Raw genomic sequence first — 15,349 nt, 5'->3', positions numbered from 1 at the left:
TTATAAATGAGGCCCCTGCTCACCCGCTCATTTCAGATGTCATTCACCCCCCGTGCACACACTCGCAGACACACTGTGATCCAGTAATGCAAACATAAGTGTTCTCCATGCGGGCATCAAGGCGCAAACTGAGCACTGATGTAAAAGCAGCTCTGCTCGCCGCTCAGTGAAGCCGGCGGCCCAGGAGAGGTACACGTGTGAGGCTCAGAGATTGGGGACATCCCTCGTGTGGAGGCAATGGCTAATCATTAACGCCTCTGTTTCTAAAATGATTCAAATTCTTCCCGCTGCAAATTTCACACATATTTCCCAGACTGTGTTTTCTCAGAAACTTTTCCCTCAGTGCAGCTAAAAAAAAAAAAAAAAAAAAAACAGATGGCCAGTTTGTTGCAGTCATAAACAGTGTGAGTGAAACAAGCTGGAAGAAACTTGGCGCTTTTAAAATCCTCTTTGAAGGAGGAAATCGTTGACGGTATTGTGGGATAAGGAACATTTGCGGCTTCATTGGTTTAATGTCCAGAACAAAATAGGAAGTTTTCGACAGGAAATGTTTTCGGCCTTACTGTCTCAGTAGTTCTGCTTAGCTAAAGAGTAAAGCCTTGTTCCTTATCCTGCTGTTTTTAGTCTCCACTCTGGCTCTTTCTTACCATACAGGTCTCAATCGATTGCAGTATGATCATTTAAATGTTATTAAATAGATTGTAGTGTTCAGTTATTTTACTCAGATGGGGAACTTTTTAATGAAAATCCCTGTCACTTTTACTCATTGCAGAAAAGTGCTTAATCAGCAGCCTATAACATAAAGTGTGCCAAAATTTAAATGAAGAAATGCTGCTGCAAATAAGTAATAAAAGGCAGAAGAATTTGCCTTAAATAGTCCCTCCTCCGGCTCTTTTAGTAAAGTCTAGCATTTGACTAACTTAAATTTTTTGAGTAATATTTAGAAAAAATAAGTTTTGAAAAAACCAATGTGGATATTAGTTTAGACGTCACACTTTTTTGCTTTAGGTTCAGTGCTTCATAGTTATGGTTGCTAACTTTCTAGCCCTGTTTCATAACTACACCTCGCCAGAGTTTATCTTTTGGGACCTTTGTTTCTTTATTTTGGTTTTAGCTGCTTGTACATTCTTTTTTTTGTGCTACCCCTTCATGACCCTGATATGCGTCTCAGTCAGGCCCTGCAGGCAAAATGGCTGGTCGCTCGGCCTGCTTTGTTCTTTATACCAACAGCCTGTTGGGGTCAGAGGTCAGAGGCCCTTGGACTCTGCTCCCTGGTGCCGTCTGGTGCTCAAAAATACACACAGAAAGAATGTGTCCCTTAAAATATGAGGTTAATTGCTGTAAAGATTGGGAATGTGGATGAAAGCTATACATTTGGGCTAGCTGAAGCATCAAGGTACATTTAACAATTTAAAGAAATCAACTCAATCTTCACTTCCAGTATGATATCAAATCATTAAAAAAAACTTACATCTTACTTAAAGGCATGCTCTTGTATTAATTTTTCCTGGCAAAAAAGCCAGGCTCTTAGTTTGCTTCTAACGGAAAAGTTTTATACTATTAGAAATAGATGCTCCACTTTTGTTTCTTGGACAATATTTAAATATTGTCCAAGAAACAAAAGTTTTATTACTTATTTCGGGTTTTTTTTTTGGAACTTTACAACACCAACTTAAATATATATTTTTTTTTGTAAACAGACATTTAAAAACTACGACGGAGTATTAGGGCCACAAAAAAAAAAAAAAAAAAAAAAAAAAATAGAGCCACCAAAAAAAAAAAAAAAGAGTAAAATTACGAGATTTTATCTCGTAAATTTAGGAGATAAAAACTCGTAAATTTAGGAGATAAAAACTCGTAATTTTAGGAGATTACAGTGGAAGTGAGCATGCAGAGCAGCAGGTGAAGTGCAGCCGCAGAGAAGACCGACTAAACTTTGTTGAACAGGTGAGCTGAATGTTTATTGATAACGTTCCAAATGTCTGGAAGGTCATTTGTTTGATTTCCGATTCATTAAAGTTTTATTTATTGATGGTTGGTTTGCAGGATCTCTGCAGCCCGATGAAGCCGTCGTCGGTGTCCCTGCAGCTGTTCGCTTGAATCCTTTCTTCCTCCACCAAAGACAAGACTCTACGTCTGTGTGACGCTTCCGTCACACAAAAGGAGGAGCACTTTTTTTTGGCATTTTCAACGTTCCAAAGCCAATATAAAACACTATTTTGATTCCTCTTTATTGTTTTATGCTGAAACGGGACATTTCATCTGCAGGAGGGGGCGTTTGTAAGACTGTTTACTTCCGCATTGGTGTTGGGATGACAGCTTCATGACGTAATGAGACAAATGAACTTCAGGATATGTGAATGAAAAGGAGAATAAAGGCTGCAGCGATTGTCTACACCCAAAAGTGTCTCTGAGCTCCTTATTTTACATATTAAACTCCGCTTTACTGACACTGAACCCCGGAAAGACTGCTACACGGAAACTAATCTGATTTTGAGTCGCCAAAAGGTTCAGAATCTCTTTGTTTTACACCGATAATAATCCGGAAATGAAGCTTCACAAAAGGCTCCACATACTTCATCTTCAAGCTAGGTTCCGATAAACGGACAACTTCGGTGTTTTTTCCTTAATCTACGACTTTTTTTCGTAAATTTATGAGATTTTAAGTCGTAAATTTATGAGATAAAAAGTCGTAAAATTACGAGTTTTTATCTCCTAAATTTACGAGATAAAATCTCGTAATTTTACTTTTTTTTCTTTTGGTGGCTCTAATTTTTTTTTTTTTTGGTGGCCCTAATACTCCGTCGTAAAAAACTATATATAATTATTTTTTAAATTTTATTTTAATTATTAAAAGGTGAATCTAAATAGAATTGTTTCAAAAATTTGGCAATTTGGCAAACAAAGTTAAAATAAAAAAAACAAGAAGTAACATTTTTAGATTCTATTAAATGAACCAAAAAAATAAGGTATTTTTTGTGATTTTTTTTTTTTTCATTTGTATTTTTTTGCTGTTATTATAAGCAGTGATTTAACGGTGCCATGTTGATCTGTTTGCATCTTATTTTCTCTAAGTTGAAGAACCCCCAGTTGATCTCAGTCCCCTCTTAACCTTCAGGTCTGTCCAGATTCCACAAGGAACCAACACCCCAAACAGTGTCTGCCAGTGGATCTGCTCGGTTTGAGTGTCATATAGAGGGGATACCATCACCCGTCATTACATGGGAGAAGGACAAAGTTGCCATCACTGATGTGATAAGGTAACATCATTATGAGATCTCTCAGGGTCCCTGTAATCCACTGTGGTGAAGAAGTTGTCAGATGAGTAATCTGTTTAACAAAATGTATTTTGAACATCTGCTTAGGAAGTGATTAAATCATCACAGAGGATAAAATAATATTTTTCATTCAAGATATTGTGGCAGCCGTTTGAACAAATATCCGCTCAGGTTTTCACAAAGATGATAAAAGCAAACCTTTGGCATTATGCCAACTATTGAAGAGCAATTCAAGAAATTTACTTCAGTTGTGGAGAGTCCTTTTGACATTAACAAAATAACCTTTTATGTTCTATTTGTCTGGAAACATCTGATATAAACCATCACATAGGCAGAATTTGTTGCGGCTTAATAAATCGTTATTCTAGGATAAATCTTTTCTGAAGATACTGAATCTCCAGCCAACTTCCTGTCCTGGATTTTTTTTTCCATTAAAATTGTTCAGAAAAGTACATTAACTGCACTTTTTGAAGACATAACTGTTCAAAGGGTTCAGATGAAAAGTGTAGAGAATTCAGAAAAGGCTGCAACAACAATGACCTCGAACTTTTGATCTGGATTAGAAGCAACCATTATTATAGTTGTGAAGCAATCCATTCATTTATTTTTTACTTGACTTTTTTTTTTCCTTTGGTAAGATCTATTAAAGCTTTTTTTTTGTATAGTAAACCTTTTTTGTTTTTACAAGCTACTATTATCAAGGCTGCAACAGAAAAGATAGTCAAAAATGTTTATACAAACGTTTGTCCTGTTAGAAAAGGTGTAGTACTTTTGATTCAAATGTCTAATTGCAACAAAGACTGTAGTTTATTTCAATTTATGGATATCTCTGGATAATGAATTTATCTTCAAGATTTTTATTGTTATTTTTGTCTAAATACATTAAAGTATAAAACAACGCCAATAATAAACAATAAATAATAATGACTGTTTGTCGCCATCCTGAAAGGTTTCAATTAGCCTTTTATTTGCATGTTTTTGTTAGACTGGAGCCTTGAAGCTTTGAATCATTATAAGCCATATCGCTGCTTTTTCTTCTGAGGTGCTGTCTTCTTTTTTTTACCCTAGCGTGCCAAACTTAGCACACTTCATTTCCTGTAGAAAGTATGCTGGTAGTTGTGCAAATGCAGTGCTTCTCAATTATTCTTTGCCAGGCCCCCCCTAGGAAAAAGAAAATGTTTCGCGCCCCACCCACCCTTTAGTTTGAAGAAATACCGGTAGGTAAAAACATTGTGCTTATTTTTTTCTAAATGATGGATTTATTTTTGATCTCATAAAGTGCAGGTGTGTTCCTGCATTACCTGCTGTCTTTCTGTCAAATACTAACACCAACTAAACAACAGGCAGACAAAGAATACATTTATGGAAAATAAAGACACGTCATCAAAATGTCTACAATAGTTCATAAAGAATGACATTATTAGCATAAGCTGAGTCATCTAAAGGCACGCGATGATCCTGGTGTTGCGCAATCTAGTGCTCCGTGTGCCCCGTTTCACCTGGCAGCCTGAGCCTCCTGCCCCTCCCCTTTCATTCTCACACACGCAGCTGCGTGTGACAGGAGACAGGAGACAGGAGAGCCGCTGCGGGGATGGAAATTCACAGGTTTCAGGCTGTTATAAACTCTGTGATAGAACAGGCAATAGGAACTGAATACTGGCGCAGATTTTTTTCCAAGCACTAAGCCGCTGTCACCACCGCCCCCACGTTAAATTTTTGCCCTGGACAATTGCCCGTATTACCCGTGCCTAAAACCTCCATTACCGGGGCGCCCCCCCTGGTATCGCGGGCGTGCTCCACTATTTGAGAAGCACTGTGGTAATGGGATTGTCTCCTTTTTTTTATATACAACACGTTAATGATACGTTTTTATATCTAAGTGACGTAATCAATGAGGTTGAACAATTCTTGCAGTTTACTGTTGTGTCCTCTGAAACTGTTTGAATAAAACAGAATGGAATGAGACATACTTTTATTTTTTAATGACAGCTGCTTGACATATTCTGTGACACAGTGACTTCAAAATTAAATCTTTCAAAAGTCCTATACCATGCTTTTCTTAAGCCTTTCAGAGTAAAATATATCCCTACAAATGATCATACAGTATATTACCTTAGGCACCCTAAAGAACAAATTATTTATGAAACATTTGTTCTTTTCCCGCATGGAAGTAAGATGACTTGATGGCACCGCCTTCCACTCTTGTGGGTACCGCCCATTTCATGACATCAACCTAGAGGCGGCCTTGGCAATGTCACTGCGTTTTCCCGCGAAAACAATCAACATCCCAACTTTTGCAAAGATGGATGTGCGTACCGTATATCTGCCTTTAGGAGCCTCGGCTTTTATGCCAGAAATGTTGCTGCCGGCTCTGCGTTTATTAGAGGCCGGCATTTATTCTGTCATAGACAGAACGGTGATAGATTTTGGTCACACAAATGCAGACAACACCAGATGAACATTTCCGAATTTATTGAAATGATGAGAAAATTGTGTTATGTTATGATAACATCTCTTTGAAGCATGATCAAAATGCAAGTGTTTTGCTGAGCAGCTCCACTAAGAAAGTTGGCGTGTATGTTAGCCAGCATGTTGCCTACGTGAGAACCCACTCATTTTCGTGGGTTGGGAGGAGCTGGTGCTCAGAGCGCAGGTTTGTTAGAGGAATACTCAGTATCGTGTGAACTGATCAAAATAACACTTTGAGGTTGTTTGTAGTGAGGAATTAACATAATAATTACCCTAACAGCTCAAAAAGTTGATTTTGAATGTTATAGGCCCTTTAAATTCTACATGTCAAAGTACACCAAAGTTTTAGGGTGGATTAAAATGTAAGCCTCATCTCAAATGCAGGGCTCGACATAGCCATTTGTCCGCTGGCCCGGTCCTGTTTTTCGAGCAGTACGGACCACAAGACTTTATTTTTTACTTGTCCGCTCGGGCCACTAAAATATCTAACAATTAATACATTTTTCACCTTTTACAATAAAGTATATTTTGCGAAAACGTGTAGATTTACCTCGTCTTTATAATTTACTTTTTCTGCTAGCCCCGTGTTCAGACTTTAAGGGTTTCTATGGGAAACCTTTTATCACTCTTCTCCTCCTCTCCCGCCTGCGCGCGCGGCTGTCACTGCCGAGCACCACGCGGCACGCGCTCACTCAATTTTTTTTTCAAACTTTTTTGAATGTAACAATTCAATACTAAACAATGTTAAACAGCAACAACGAAGGAACAAGCCAGTGGGTTATTATTACATTTTAGGCAGATATATTTAAACTGACACACATATCAGCGCGCCCCCTGGTGGTTTTTCACCGCGATGATCATAAATCCAACACCGTCACTGAAGAGAGACTGAAGCATGTCAGAGATGTGGAAGACATGGCAGGAATAGATAGGAATATGTTAGATGGAGTGACGGGTGGAATTAGTACTATGGACAGCAAGATATTTAATGAATGCATTGAAGATGAAACTGTATGCACTAAGCTTTAAGCTGAATGTCAAAGAATCAAAGGCAACTCAAAATACCTGAATCTCAGACTCAAATGGAGTATAAGGTCAAACTACTTAATTTTGTTTTTCTTTACAACACTGTAAGCAGTAAGTATTTCTAGTTAGCTGAATGATCTCAGTAATTTAATTGTATTTAATTTTTCAATTATTTCATTTAATTAGGTAACTAAAGTAACTAAAAAGTAAATGTAACTTTGCAACAGTAACAAAAAGCAGAACCTTAAGGCAGTTAGGGCAAAAAAGTCAATAAAACTTCTTAACTATTGATTAGGAACAAATGTGAAATAGCAGTGATTAGAAGCAGCATGAAAACTTCTTAACTAGTGTTTCCTACTACACTGCAGCGCTCTCTTCAAAACATCTGAAACAGACTAGAGCAGATTTAAGTTTGATATGCTCTATTTTTAGTCATTGAAAAGTGTATAAATAAGTGCTAGATGTCACCAGAATGCACCAAATTGCACCATATTAAAATTTTCCGGGGGGGCATGCCCCCGGACCCCCCCTAAAGTTGCAAGCACCTGCGGAGCAGCGGGTCTCGCTGTGCGCGGTGTCGGGCCAGTAACTTTCAAAAACTACTGGCCCTGTGGGCCAGTGCAAATTTCTGGGCTATGTCAACCCCTGAAATGTAAGTGTCAGTTGAAACTTTTGTTTGACCATGAAAAATGCTGACACTCTATTCCCTGACGTTCTTCTGACTGGATGCCCAGGATGCACCTCGGGCTTTGGGTTGCTCACTAGGGGCTTGTGTTCTGTATGTGGCCCCTTCCACCTCTCTTATTTCAACAATCCTCACTGGGGTGTGGGTGGCGGGATGGTCACTGATTCTCACAGCAGCTCACAGGACGTCAAAACACTGCTCTGCAGAGATAAATTAGCTCCCTCGGGCGTCACCGCGGCCCGGCTCCACACAGGGATCTGCTGTCTTAGGCATGGGGGACATTTTTTTACCCCCACCCAGAGACACTGGTGTGCACAGATCAGCTTGCAGGTTGTATAAAGTGTACTGTTGTGCTGCATTGGATCACACCGACTCAAGTGGAGGTGGTGCGGGTTGTTTGATGTGGAGAGATGAGTGATTGTCGGCTAAATTAGTGAAATTACACCCGTGCAGGTGTTGGGAAGACTGTTCTGCACCTGTAGGGGGAACGCTGAGACAGAAACAAACTGACCTAAGTCTAAACCTTCATCTGTGCCACAAAATAAACATGTTGACAGCTGTCACTGCTAGCTATTCAACTTTAATGTTATACAGTAATTCCTGCAGAAATATCTAAAAACTTTAATCATTCTCCTGTGTTTTCAAGAGTTTGGAGTCAGTGGTCTCTAATCAATGATGCTTAGGCCTAAAATTAAATTACATAAGCATCATATAAAACCTCAGTTTATCTGCCCGTTCAAAGGGGTTTTTATTCAGTCACGTAGGACTTAAACAAGCATAATAAATTATTAATGATGCAAAAGTTTAAACTATGTCAACTCCATTCAGGGATACAGCAAATTGCTGATTGCCTCTTATAAGATACAGGGATGGATACTTTTTATTCACCCGATGTGAGCCCGCCTGACAAGGCCAAGGCATTTAGTGCTTTGTAAGAGGGATTATTCAAAGCACATATTCATATTCTTGTATCTTAACTCTTTGTTTACATCCTACAAAACATTTCAAAGTAAAGTTTTAAAGTAAACTTTTTATGCTAAAGGCTCCATGTTTCCATAATGTTTTTCCTCTTCAGTATTGATTTGCTGAAGTACTCAATTTTAGAATAAAACAGGGCATTTGTTTCTTTGGCCCATGGCTTTTGTTAAATTAGCAGGTAGGGGGTAATCTATTTTAATTATTCTGAACAAACGATTGGTAGTTTTTGTTTTTTTCCTTGGCTAATTTTCAGTGACAGAATGCACCCTTCCTTTAAAATAGTTCATTAAATAACTAATCTCTTAATCCACAAATATATGACCACCCATTTTCAAATACATTGCTGTAGATATTTACCTACAAATGCAAGGAAGATCCCTGACCGTATGCCCTCTTTCTGTAAACAAACAGATGTATTAAACATTGCAGTTCCTTTTATACGGTGGCACTGAAGTGCAAATCACACCATGAAAATTAAATGTAATAGAAAAAAAAGTTATTTCTTTTCTTGCTTCATTTTGTAATATTTCATTTAGATTCCTGGAAAAAGGTAGGTACTATGGGACATCACTGATTGGATGATGACGTTTGTCCATCATTTCGACTGAAAGTTATTTGGCATGAAGTGATACTGGACTTGCTCTGTACTAATCATTAATCTTTTATTAGTACACAGACACTGAAGACACATTTGAAAAAAACTCAAATGTCAAAACTCAAATGTTATCGTCAAGTCAGTGACGTCCTACAGTATTTACATTCTCCACGTGTTTTGTTTTTTAACATTTAATTTGATTTCTGTAAATTATTTTTGTTTTCCGAAATGTTAGAATTTTTTATTTCATTTCATTTTATTGGAATTTTGTTTTGATTTCTAAAATGTTTTTTTTTTTTTTTTATTATTTGCTTTTTAATTGTTGTTTTGATCTTTAATATGTTAAGCAATTAGTTGGTTTGACTTGTACTTCAGGGCCACCATACTTAAAGACCACTGTAGGCCAGTTTCTAGCAAAAATGCATATACACTGGATGGAGAATGTCTGACCTAAATGGGTGGGGCCTATTGAGCTTAGAGCTTAAAATGTTTCTATCACAAAAGGTGTATTTCTTTAATTGGGAGGCGAGTGGACCCTTTCAGATAACAAAACCTTTCCTTTGTCCTGCCTAATTGGCCATTTTTAGAACGTCGTTGAATCGGATGGAGAAAACTTCAGTCAATATCCCTGACCCACTTCTGGCTTCATTAACAGAATCTATCAAGTGATGCCAAAAATTATCTGCCCAGTTTTTCTTCAGTTTTAAGTACGGTAATCTCCTCTGCCTATGGAACAAAAAGTTTTCTCTGCCATTTCTAATTGCTTACGTTTTTTTGAAAAACATTAGTTTAAATTATGTTTTTTAGTTAGTTTAAATGTGTGGGACAGGGCGCAATGTAAACACGTAAAAATCCATGTTCATGTTTTTTAAGTTGGTATATGTGCCCATCTTCCTAAAAGGGGACTATTTATCATTAAAAGTAATTTCTAAAATAAATGGTTTCATACTCCCAAAGGTTCGGACAACCGCAAAAATAGAATCTTTACACCTGGTGACATGGAAAATGTCACATTTCTGTTCAATACAAAAATGGATCAAGAGCATTGTAGCATCTTTTCAGAAGTTGTCTTATAACATCGAAAAAATGTGGGCATGAAAATGTGATTTTTTTTTTTTCAAACCCCTTTTACAATCGTGTATTCCTTTATTTTCAAAGTTCTGTTTAATCCTCATAATTCTTAAGAGAAAGTTGAGTCATTGTATTGCTTATAAGGCAGCAGAGATGTAACGGTATAATTTCATTCTGCATTTCTTTCACATTTGAACCAAAGCAGAGCCATTGACATTTTATCACTGCTTCTAGAAATTGTATAAGCTAATTAAAATAAAATATATTAAGGGGCAGAACAATCCTCTCTAAAGGAGAAAAAAATAACAAGAGTAATTGGCTCTGTTGTCTTTTCAAGCTTGGTGAATTTGAGTGGAATTTAAAAAAGAATTTAATCAGAAAAGCCATTTCAAAGAAAGAAAATCACCATTTCAAGATGCTAAAGATGCACCTTAAAGGCTAATTTTCAGTATGTTGATAAAGAAATAAACAGCTTTCAAGTGTCTTAGCCACCGGCTACATTATCAGAAGCATTGATGCGGTCATTCTCTCACCAATACTCTCCTTTCTGAAATGCCTTAGTGGTGGCATTTCGCTGGAGTCCTGCTGCCTTTGGAATTTGTTTCCAGCCCTATTGTGGAGAGCAAAATGTTAATGGCTCCTCCAGCTTGGTGTGAACTGCAAACAGATTTCCTTCTTAGAGAAGTCTTTAGTGGAGGTTCACTAGAAGCATTTTTTTGCAAAACATCCAAGTTAGTGGCTAATTTTTACTTTTTTTTTCTTTTGCTCTTAATAATATTCATACACTAAGATTCTAAAAAGAAATGCTGAATACTTTTTCGATTTTTCATACTTTTGCCAACTATAAGTTGGATTTATGGTTAAAATGAAATGAAATAAAATTGTTCTCTCAATGCTGATCTTCCATCATTGCTTCCTTTTCTTTCTTTTTTTTTAATGTCCATTTTTTTGTATTGTCTTTTTTTTTTTTTTTTTTTTTTTTTTTACAAAGTATCAACTTTATTTATTTAGTCCATTTTTCTTTTAAATTCCTTTTTACTTTCCACCCTGCCAAAAAAGTCACTCACTATGTGTGAAATCAACAAAATACTGGTTGTTTTATTAAGTAGAGATATATGAGTTTAAAAGTACCTATTTGTCTCACGTCACCATTATGTTTTGCTGTTTGTTGATATTTTGGGTTAAAGCAGATCATTTAAATATTAGCAACACAAAAAAAAACGGTGCGAGCAAGAAAAAAATCACAAAACAAGATCAAGCTGAGTTTTGTGGAAAGTAAGGAAAAGAAGCTGTTTGAATTTCAAACGTGTAACTTTTTTTCTCTCTTCTTTGCCGTTGGACTCAACAGGTTCATTTCCCTTCCTAATGGCGTGCTCCAGATTCTGGAGGTGACCAAGCAGGATGAGGGTTCGTACCGCTGCGTCGCCAGCAATTCCGCCGGGAGGGAGACCAGCGATGAAGCCAGGCTCACTGTCACTACAGGTGAGCTTCAAGATCCAGCTTTTTTTTTTTTTTTTTACTTTTGAGCGTAATGATCAAATCGATATGTTTTTGCAGAAATATTGTAATATTTCTGATTTATATGAGACATATCACAAGTCAATAAAGATCTGGGGCCTCATTTATAAACGTTGCGTACGCACAAAAGAAGGTGTACGCCACTCTCTACGCAATAGTTGAGATTTATAAAAAGCAAACTTGACGGGAAAATGTGCGGTCCTTCACGCAAGCTCTGACCCAGGCGTACGCACAAAAACGGGTGAAATGAGAAACGGCGACGCCGTCGGCAGATGGAAGAAACACGTGAAAGTGAAAATGACAATACTGCCTCTCAGAAATAACATGAAGACTTCACAAAGCAAGTCTTACAATTAACAGCCTACACGAACACCCGTTGGACCGATCAGCAGTGAAACAAACAAAAAAAAAATCAAACGAAAATTACAACAGAAATTCAAATGAACACATATTTGCAAAAAGAAAAGTGAAATATTTTCTGCAATATTGGCATGTTGTGCAATTCATCCTCATAAATAATATATTTAACAGAACGAAATAATGTACAAAACTGACATTCCCGTCAATGTGTCCGTCTGGCGGAGCAGATATAGGTGCAATTAGACAGACAGATGGATAGATAGAGAGAGATGCATTAATTGTCCACTAGGGAAAGTTGTTTTCATAGTAAAACATTTCTTCATAAGCTACAGAATTATGGTATTCATGCATATGCCTTTAGTTTGTTTTATTTTTGATGAAACAATGTATGGCGTATGTCTCGACCATTCAGAAAGCAACAAGAAATTACATTTGCGCTGATCAATTTCCCATTTCCACGTCGATTATTACCGACATCTGCAGCTTGTCAGATGTAATTAAATGGAGGGAAATAAAATGCCCCATCACAATGCGTAATGACGCACAATGGCTGATCTTGCGCTCTTAGAAGATGTGGCAAATGGAAGAATTCGGAGTGAACGCATCTTTAGACAGCAAGGAGACTTGTTGGCACACGAGGACGAGTGGCTTATGAGCCGGTTCCGACTTCCTCTGCGGGCTTTTGGGGGTGTGTCACCCGGTGCATCTGGCGCGTTGGTGTCCCCCTGCGCCTCAGTCACCACTCCACTTAAAAGGGATTCCCCAATTATTGCCGCCAGTCTCTCATCAGGAGGGGTCAGCTCCGGTGCCCCCCCCCCCCCCCCCCCCCACACACACACACCCGTGGCAGACACGGGTGTGTGTGTGTGTGAGGGGGGGGGTCAGCGCTAGACGTTTTTTTGCCTTGACTTTGATGTCCGACCTTTTCTTTTTTATTTCGGCCACGGTCCGAGGTTGTGAGGCTACAGCATTTACAGCGTCTGCCGCCGTCTGCCACTCACGTGCCTTTTTGGCATTAGTAAGGCCACACTGTGCCCTCCAAACAACATTATTCTCCTCTTTTCCACCTCGCCAACGATAACTTCTACTTCACATTGAGTGAAGTTACGTTTTTTTGATTTTCTCTCCGTGTTTGGCATGGTTTCGCAATCAATGAATATTCATTTGTGGGCGTTTCACAGACTATTTATGGGCAACTATGGGCGTGTCATGAGGCCGCAAAAGCTGCGCAGCATTTAGAATTGGTTGTGATTTATTAAGAGAAAGATGCGTAGGATGTGCGTGCGCACGGTGTTATAACTCCGAATATTTCTGTGCGTACGCACATCCTATGTTTCATCCGTACGCCACTTCTGACGCAAATCCTACGCAAAGTTTTATAAATGAGGCCCCTGGTGTTCCCTTAAGTTTTTAACAACTTTAAATATGCAAATACATTCTAGCTCCACACAATATAATTGTGTTAGTTGCACATAAATGCAAGGCCAGTTATTGGATAAAATGATAATTCCCTTTTATAATGCATTTTTTATGTTGTATGGCTCAAGGTGATAACTGAGCAATCTGATGGATTTAAAAGCAGCCCATTATGTAGTTTCATCTTTCTTCCATAAATTTTGCCTGCTAAAGGTCAGACATCCAAGTCAGACATATTTGAAAGTTGTTTTTTTTTTTTTTCCAAGAATACATTTGTAAATGTTAGTGAAATAGTAATATAATGGCCCAAATAAGTGAAACATATAAGGGATTTTCCTTTTAATAAAGAAAGCACTTGCAGTTTCTAGAATAGGAAGATTGAAATCCAGCCACTCTTGGAAACCAAGTCGGTCCAAGTTTTCTGGATTGGAGATGGTTAATAAATGAAAGTAAGTGAAACCAGACCTAGTTCACCAAGTCGCCTCTAGTTGGCTTTTTATACAAACACAGCTTATTAACTCCAATTTAAAGCAACCAAACTGAATAACCAAAAATCCTTGCCGTTTTGTTTTGAAGACTTGTTTTTGGCTCTGTGTTCAAATTCAATACACAGATCAGTTGTAGTGGAGGTGAGCTTGTTAAAAATACACTTTTTAAAATTTTATTTTTTAGACCAAATATCAAAGGCGGTGTAGCCTTTTGATTCAAAGGTTGGTTTTGAACCTTTTGCGTTCTATAATAGGTTTACTTGGTATGTTCCATACCATCAAGCAACACCCTAAATTTTTGCATCTTCATTAAACCAGAACATGTGGGGATAGGGCTGCACGATATGAGAAAAACTCGCAATATGCGATATAAGTGATCAATATTCCGATGACAATATAACTTGCGGTACCTGAACAAATAGTAGAACAACCAAAAGCATGATTTCCATTTCACTGAAACAGTCAAAAATGTTTTCTCCAAATGAGCCTCGTCTACATAGGAGACGATCATCTAACATAAAAGAGCTCCATCCGATTGGTCAACAACGTGAAGGCGTCCATCTGATTGTTCAAATGCATAAACTGATTTATTTGGTTCTTAAATACTTCAAGCTGTCATAAAATTGTTTATTGCAAGATTCCATTTATTGCAATTTTCGCTGTCTTTTGCGATATCTGTATTAGGTTAAGGAAAAGAGCACACAAAACAGAAAAAAAGTGTTAAGAATGGAGATGGTTTTCATTCATATGGTGCTACCAGGTTAATAGAAACACAGATAATGAATACAAATGAAAAACATACAGTTGATTGATCAACAACAGACATCGCTTTGGTGTGAAGCTGGTTCTAGGTGACACAGGACAGGAAGACATTTTTATGGAGCTTCATTAATCACGTTTTCTTTATTCCTATGACCAAACAGACAAGCAAAGCATCAACATGACATCATCACTTTAAGAAGAACTTGAACTGAATGCCTGAGGTGAACTAAAGGCCGATGTACAGATTTTTCACTAGAAATAATTTCTTTAGATAAAGCTTCTCAATTAAATGCTTGATCCTATATAAAATGGATGGATGTTTGCCTAGCTTGTCCTTCAGAATCTATCAAAGGCTCAGAAACTCCAGACACTATTGTTCTCTTTGTGTTTACCCATCATGGTCGACATTTATGTGAATGTTGGCTGTAGGTTTATGATTTAAATGTCAAATTTAATTAGTCTGTGGCACAATTTAGTTGAACTTTTCAACCGCAAAAAGCCTTTTCAATTATTCTAAATGTATGCATAATGCTGTAAATTATGAGTCTTACTCCTGTTCAGATTCATAATTTGTTGCTTCCCTTTAAAGAAATGAACATAAGGAGTAATAAACTGTTCTATCAAATATCCAGCTTTCTTCTCCAAAAGGTTCATTGGAAAGATATTTTGCAATCCTCAAATATTATTTATTTTTAGATTATTA

At 37.5% G+C, this 15,349-nt stretch overlaps 1 protein-coding gene across 3 annotated transcripts in view; it reads left to right on the top strand.

Annotated features, from left to right (window-relative positions):
- igdcc4 (immunoglobulin superfamily DCC subclass member 4) overlaps positions 1–15,349 on the top strand; it is a 54,735-nt gene that overhangs the window by 21,468 nt on the left and 17,918 nt on the right. For all 3 annotated transcript variants that reach the window (XM_023953617.1, XM_023953618.1, XM_023953619.1), the window contains exons 3-4: positions 3,119–3,260; positions 11,451–11,584. In XM_023953617.1, coding sequence (XP_023809385.1) covers positions 3,119–3,260; positions 11,451–11,584 — 276 coding nt within the window. The remainder of the gene's footprint in view (positions 1–3,118; positions 3,261–11,450; positions 11,585–15,349) is intronic.

This window comes from Oryzias latipes, chromosome 3 (assembly GCF_002234675.1).
Source record: "Oryzias latipes chromosome 3, ASM223467v1".
Classification (NCBI taxonomy): Eukaryota; Metazoa; Chordata; class Actinopteri; order Beloniformes; family Adrianichthyidae; genus Oryzias; species Oryzias latipes.
This window is presented reverse-complemented; position numbering and strand designations above follow the sequence as displayed.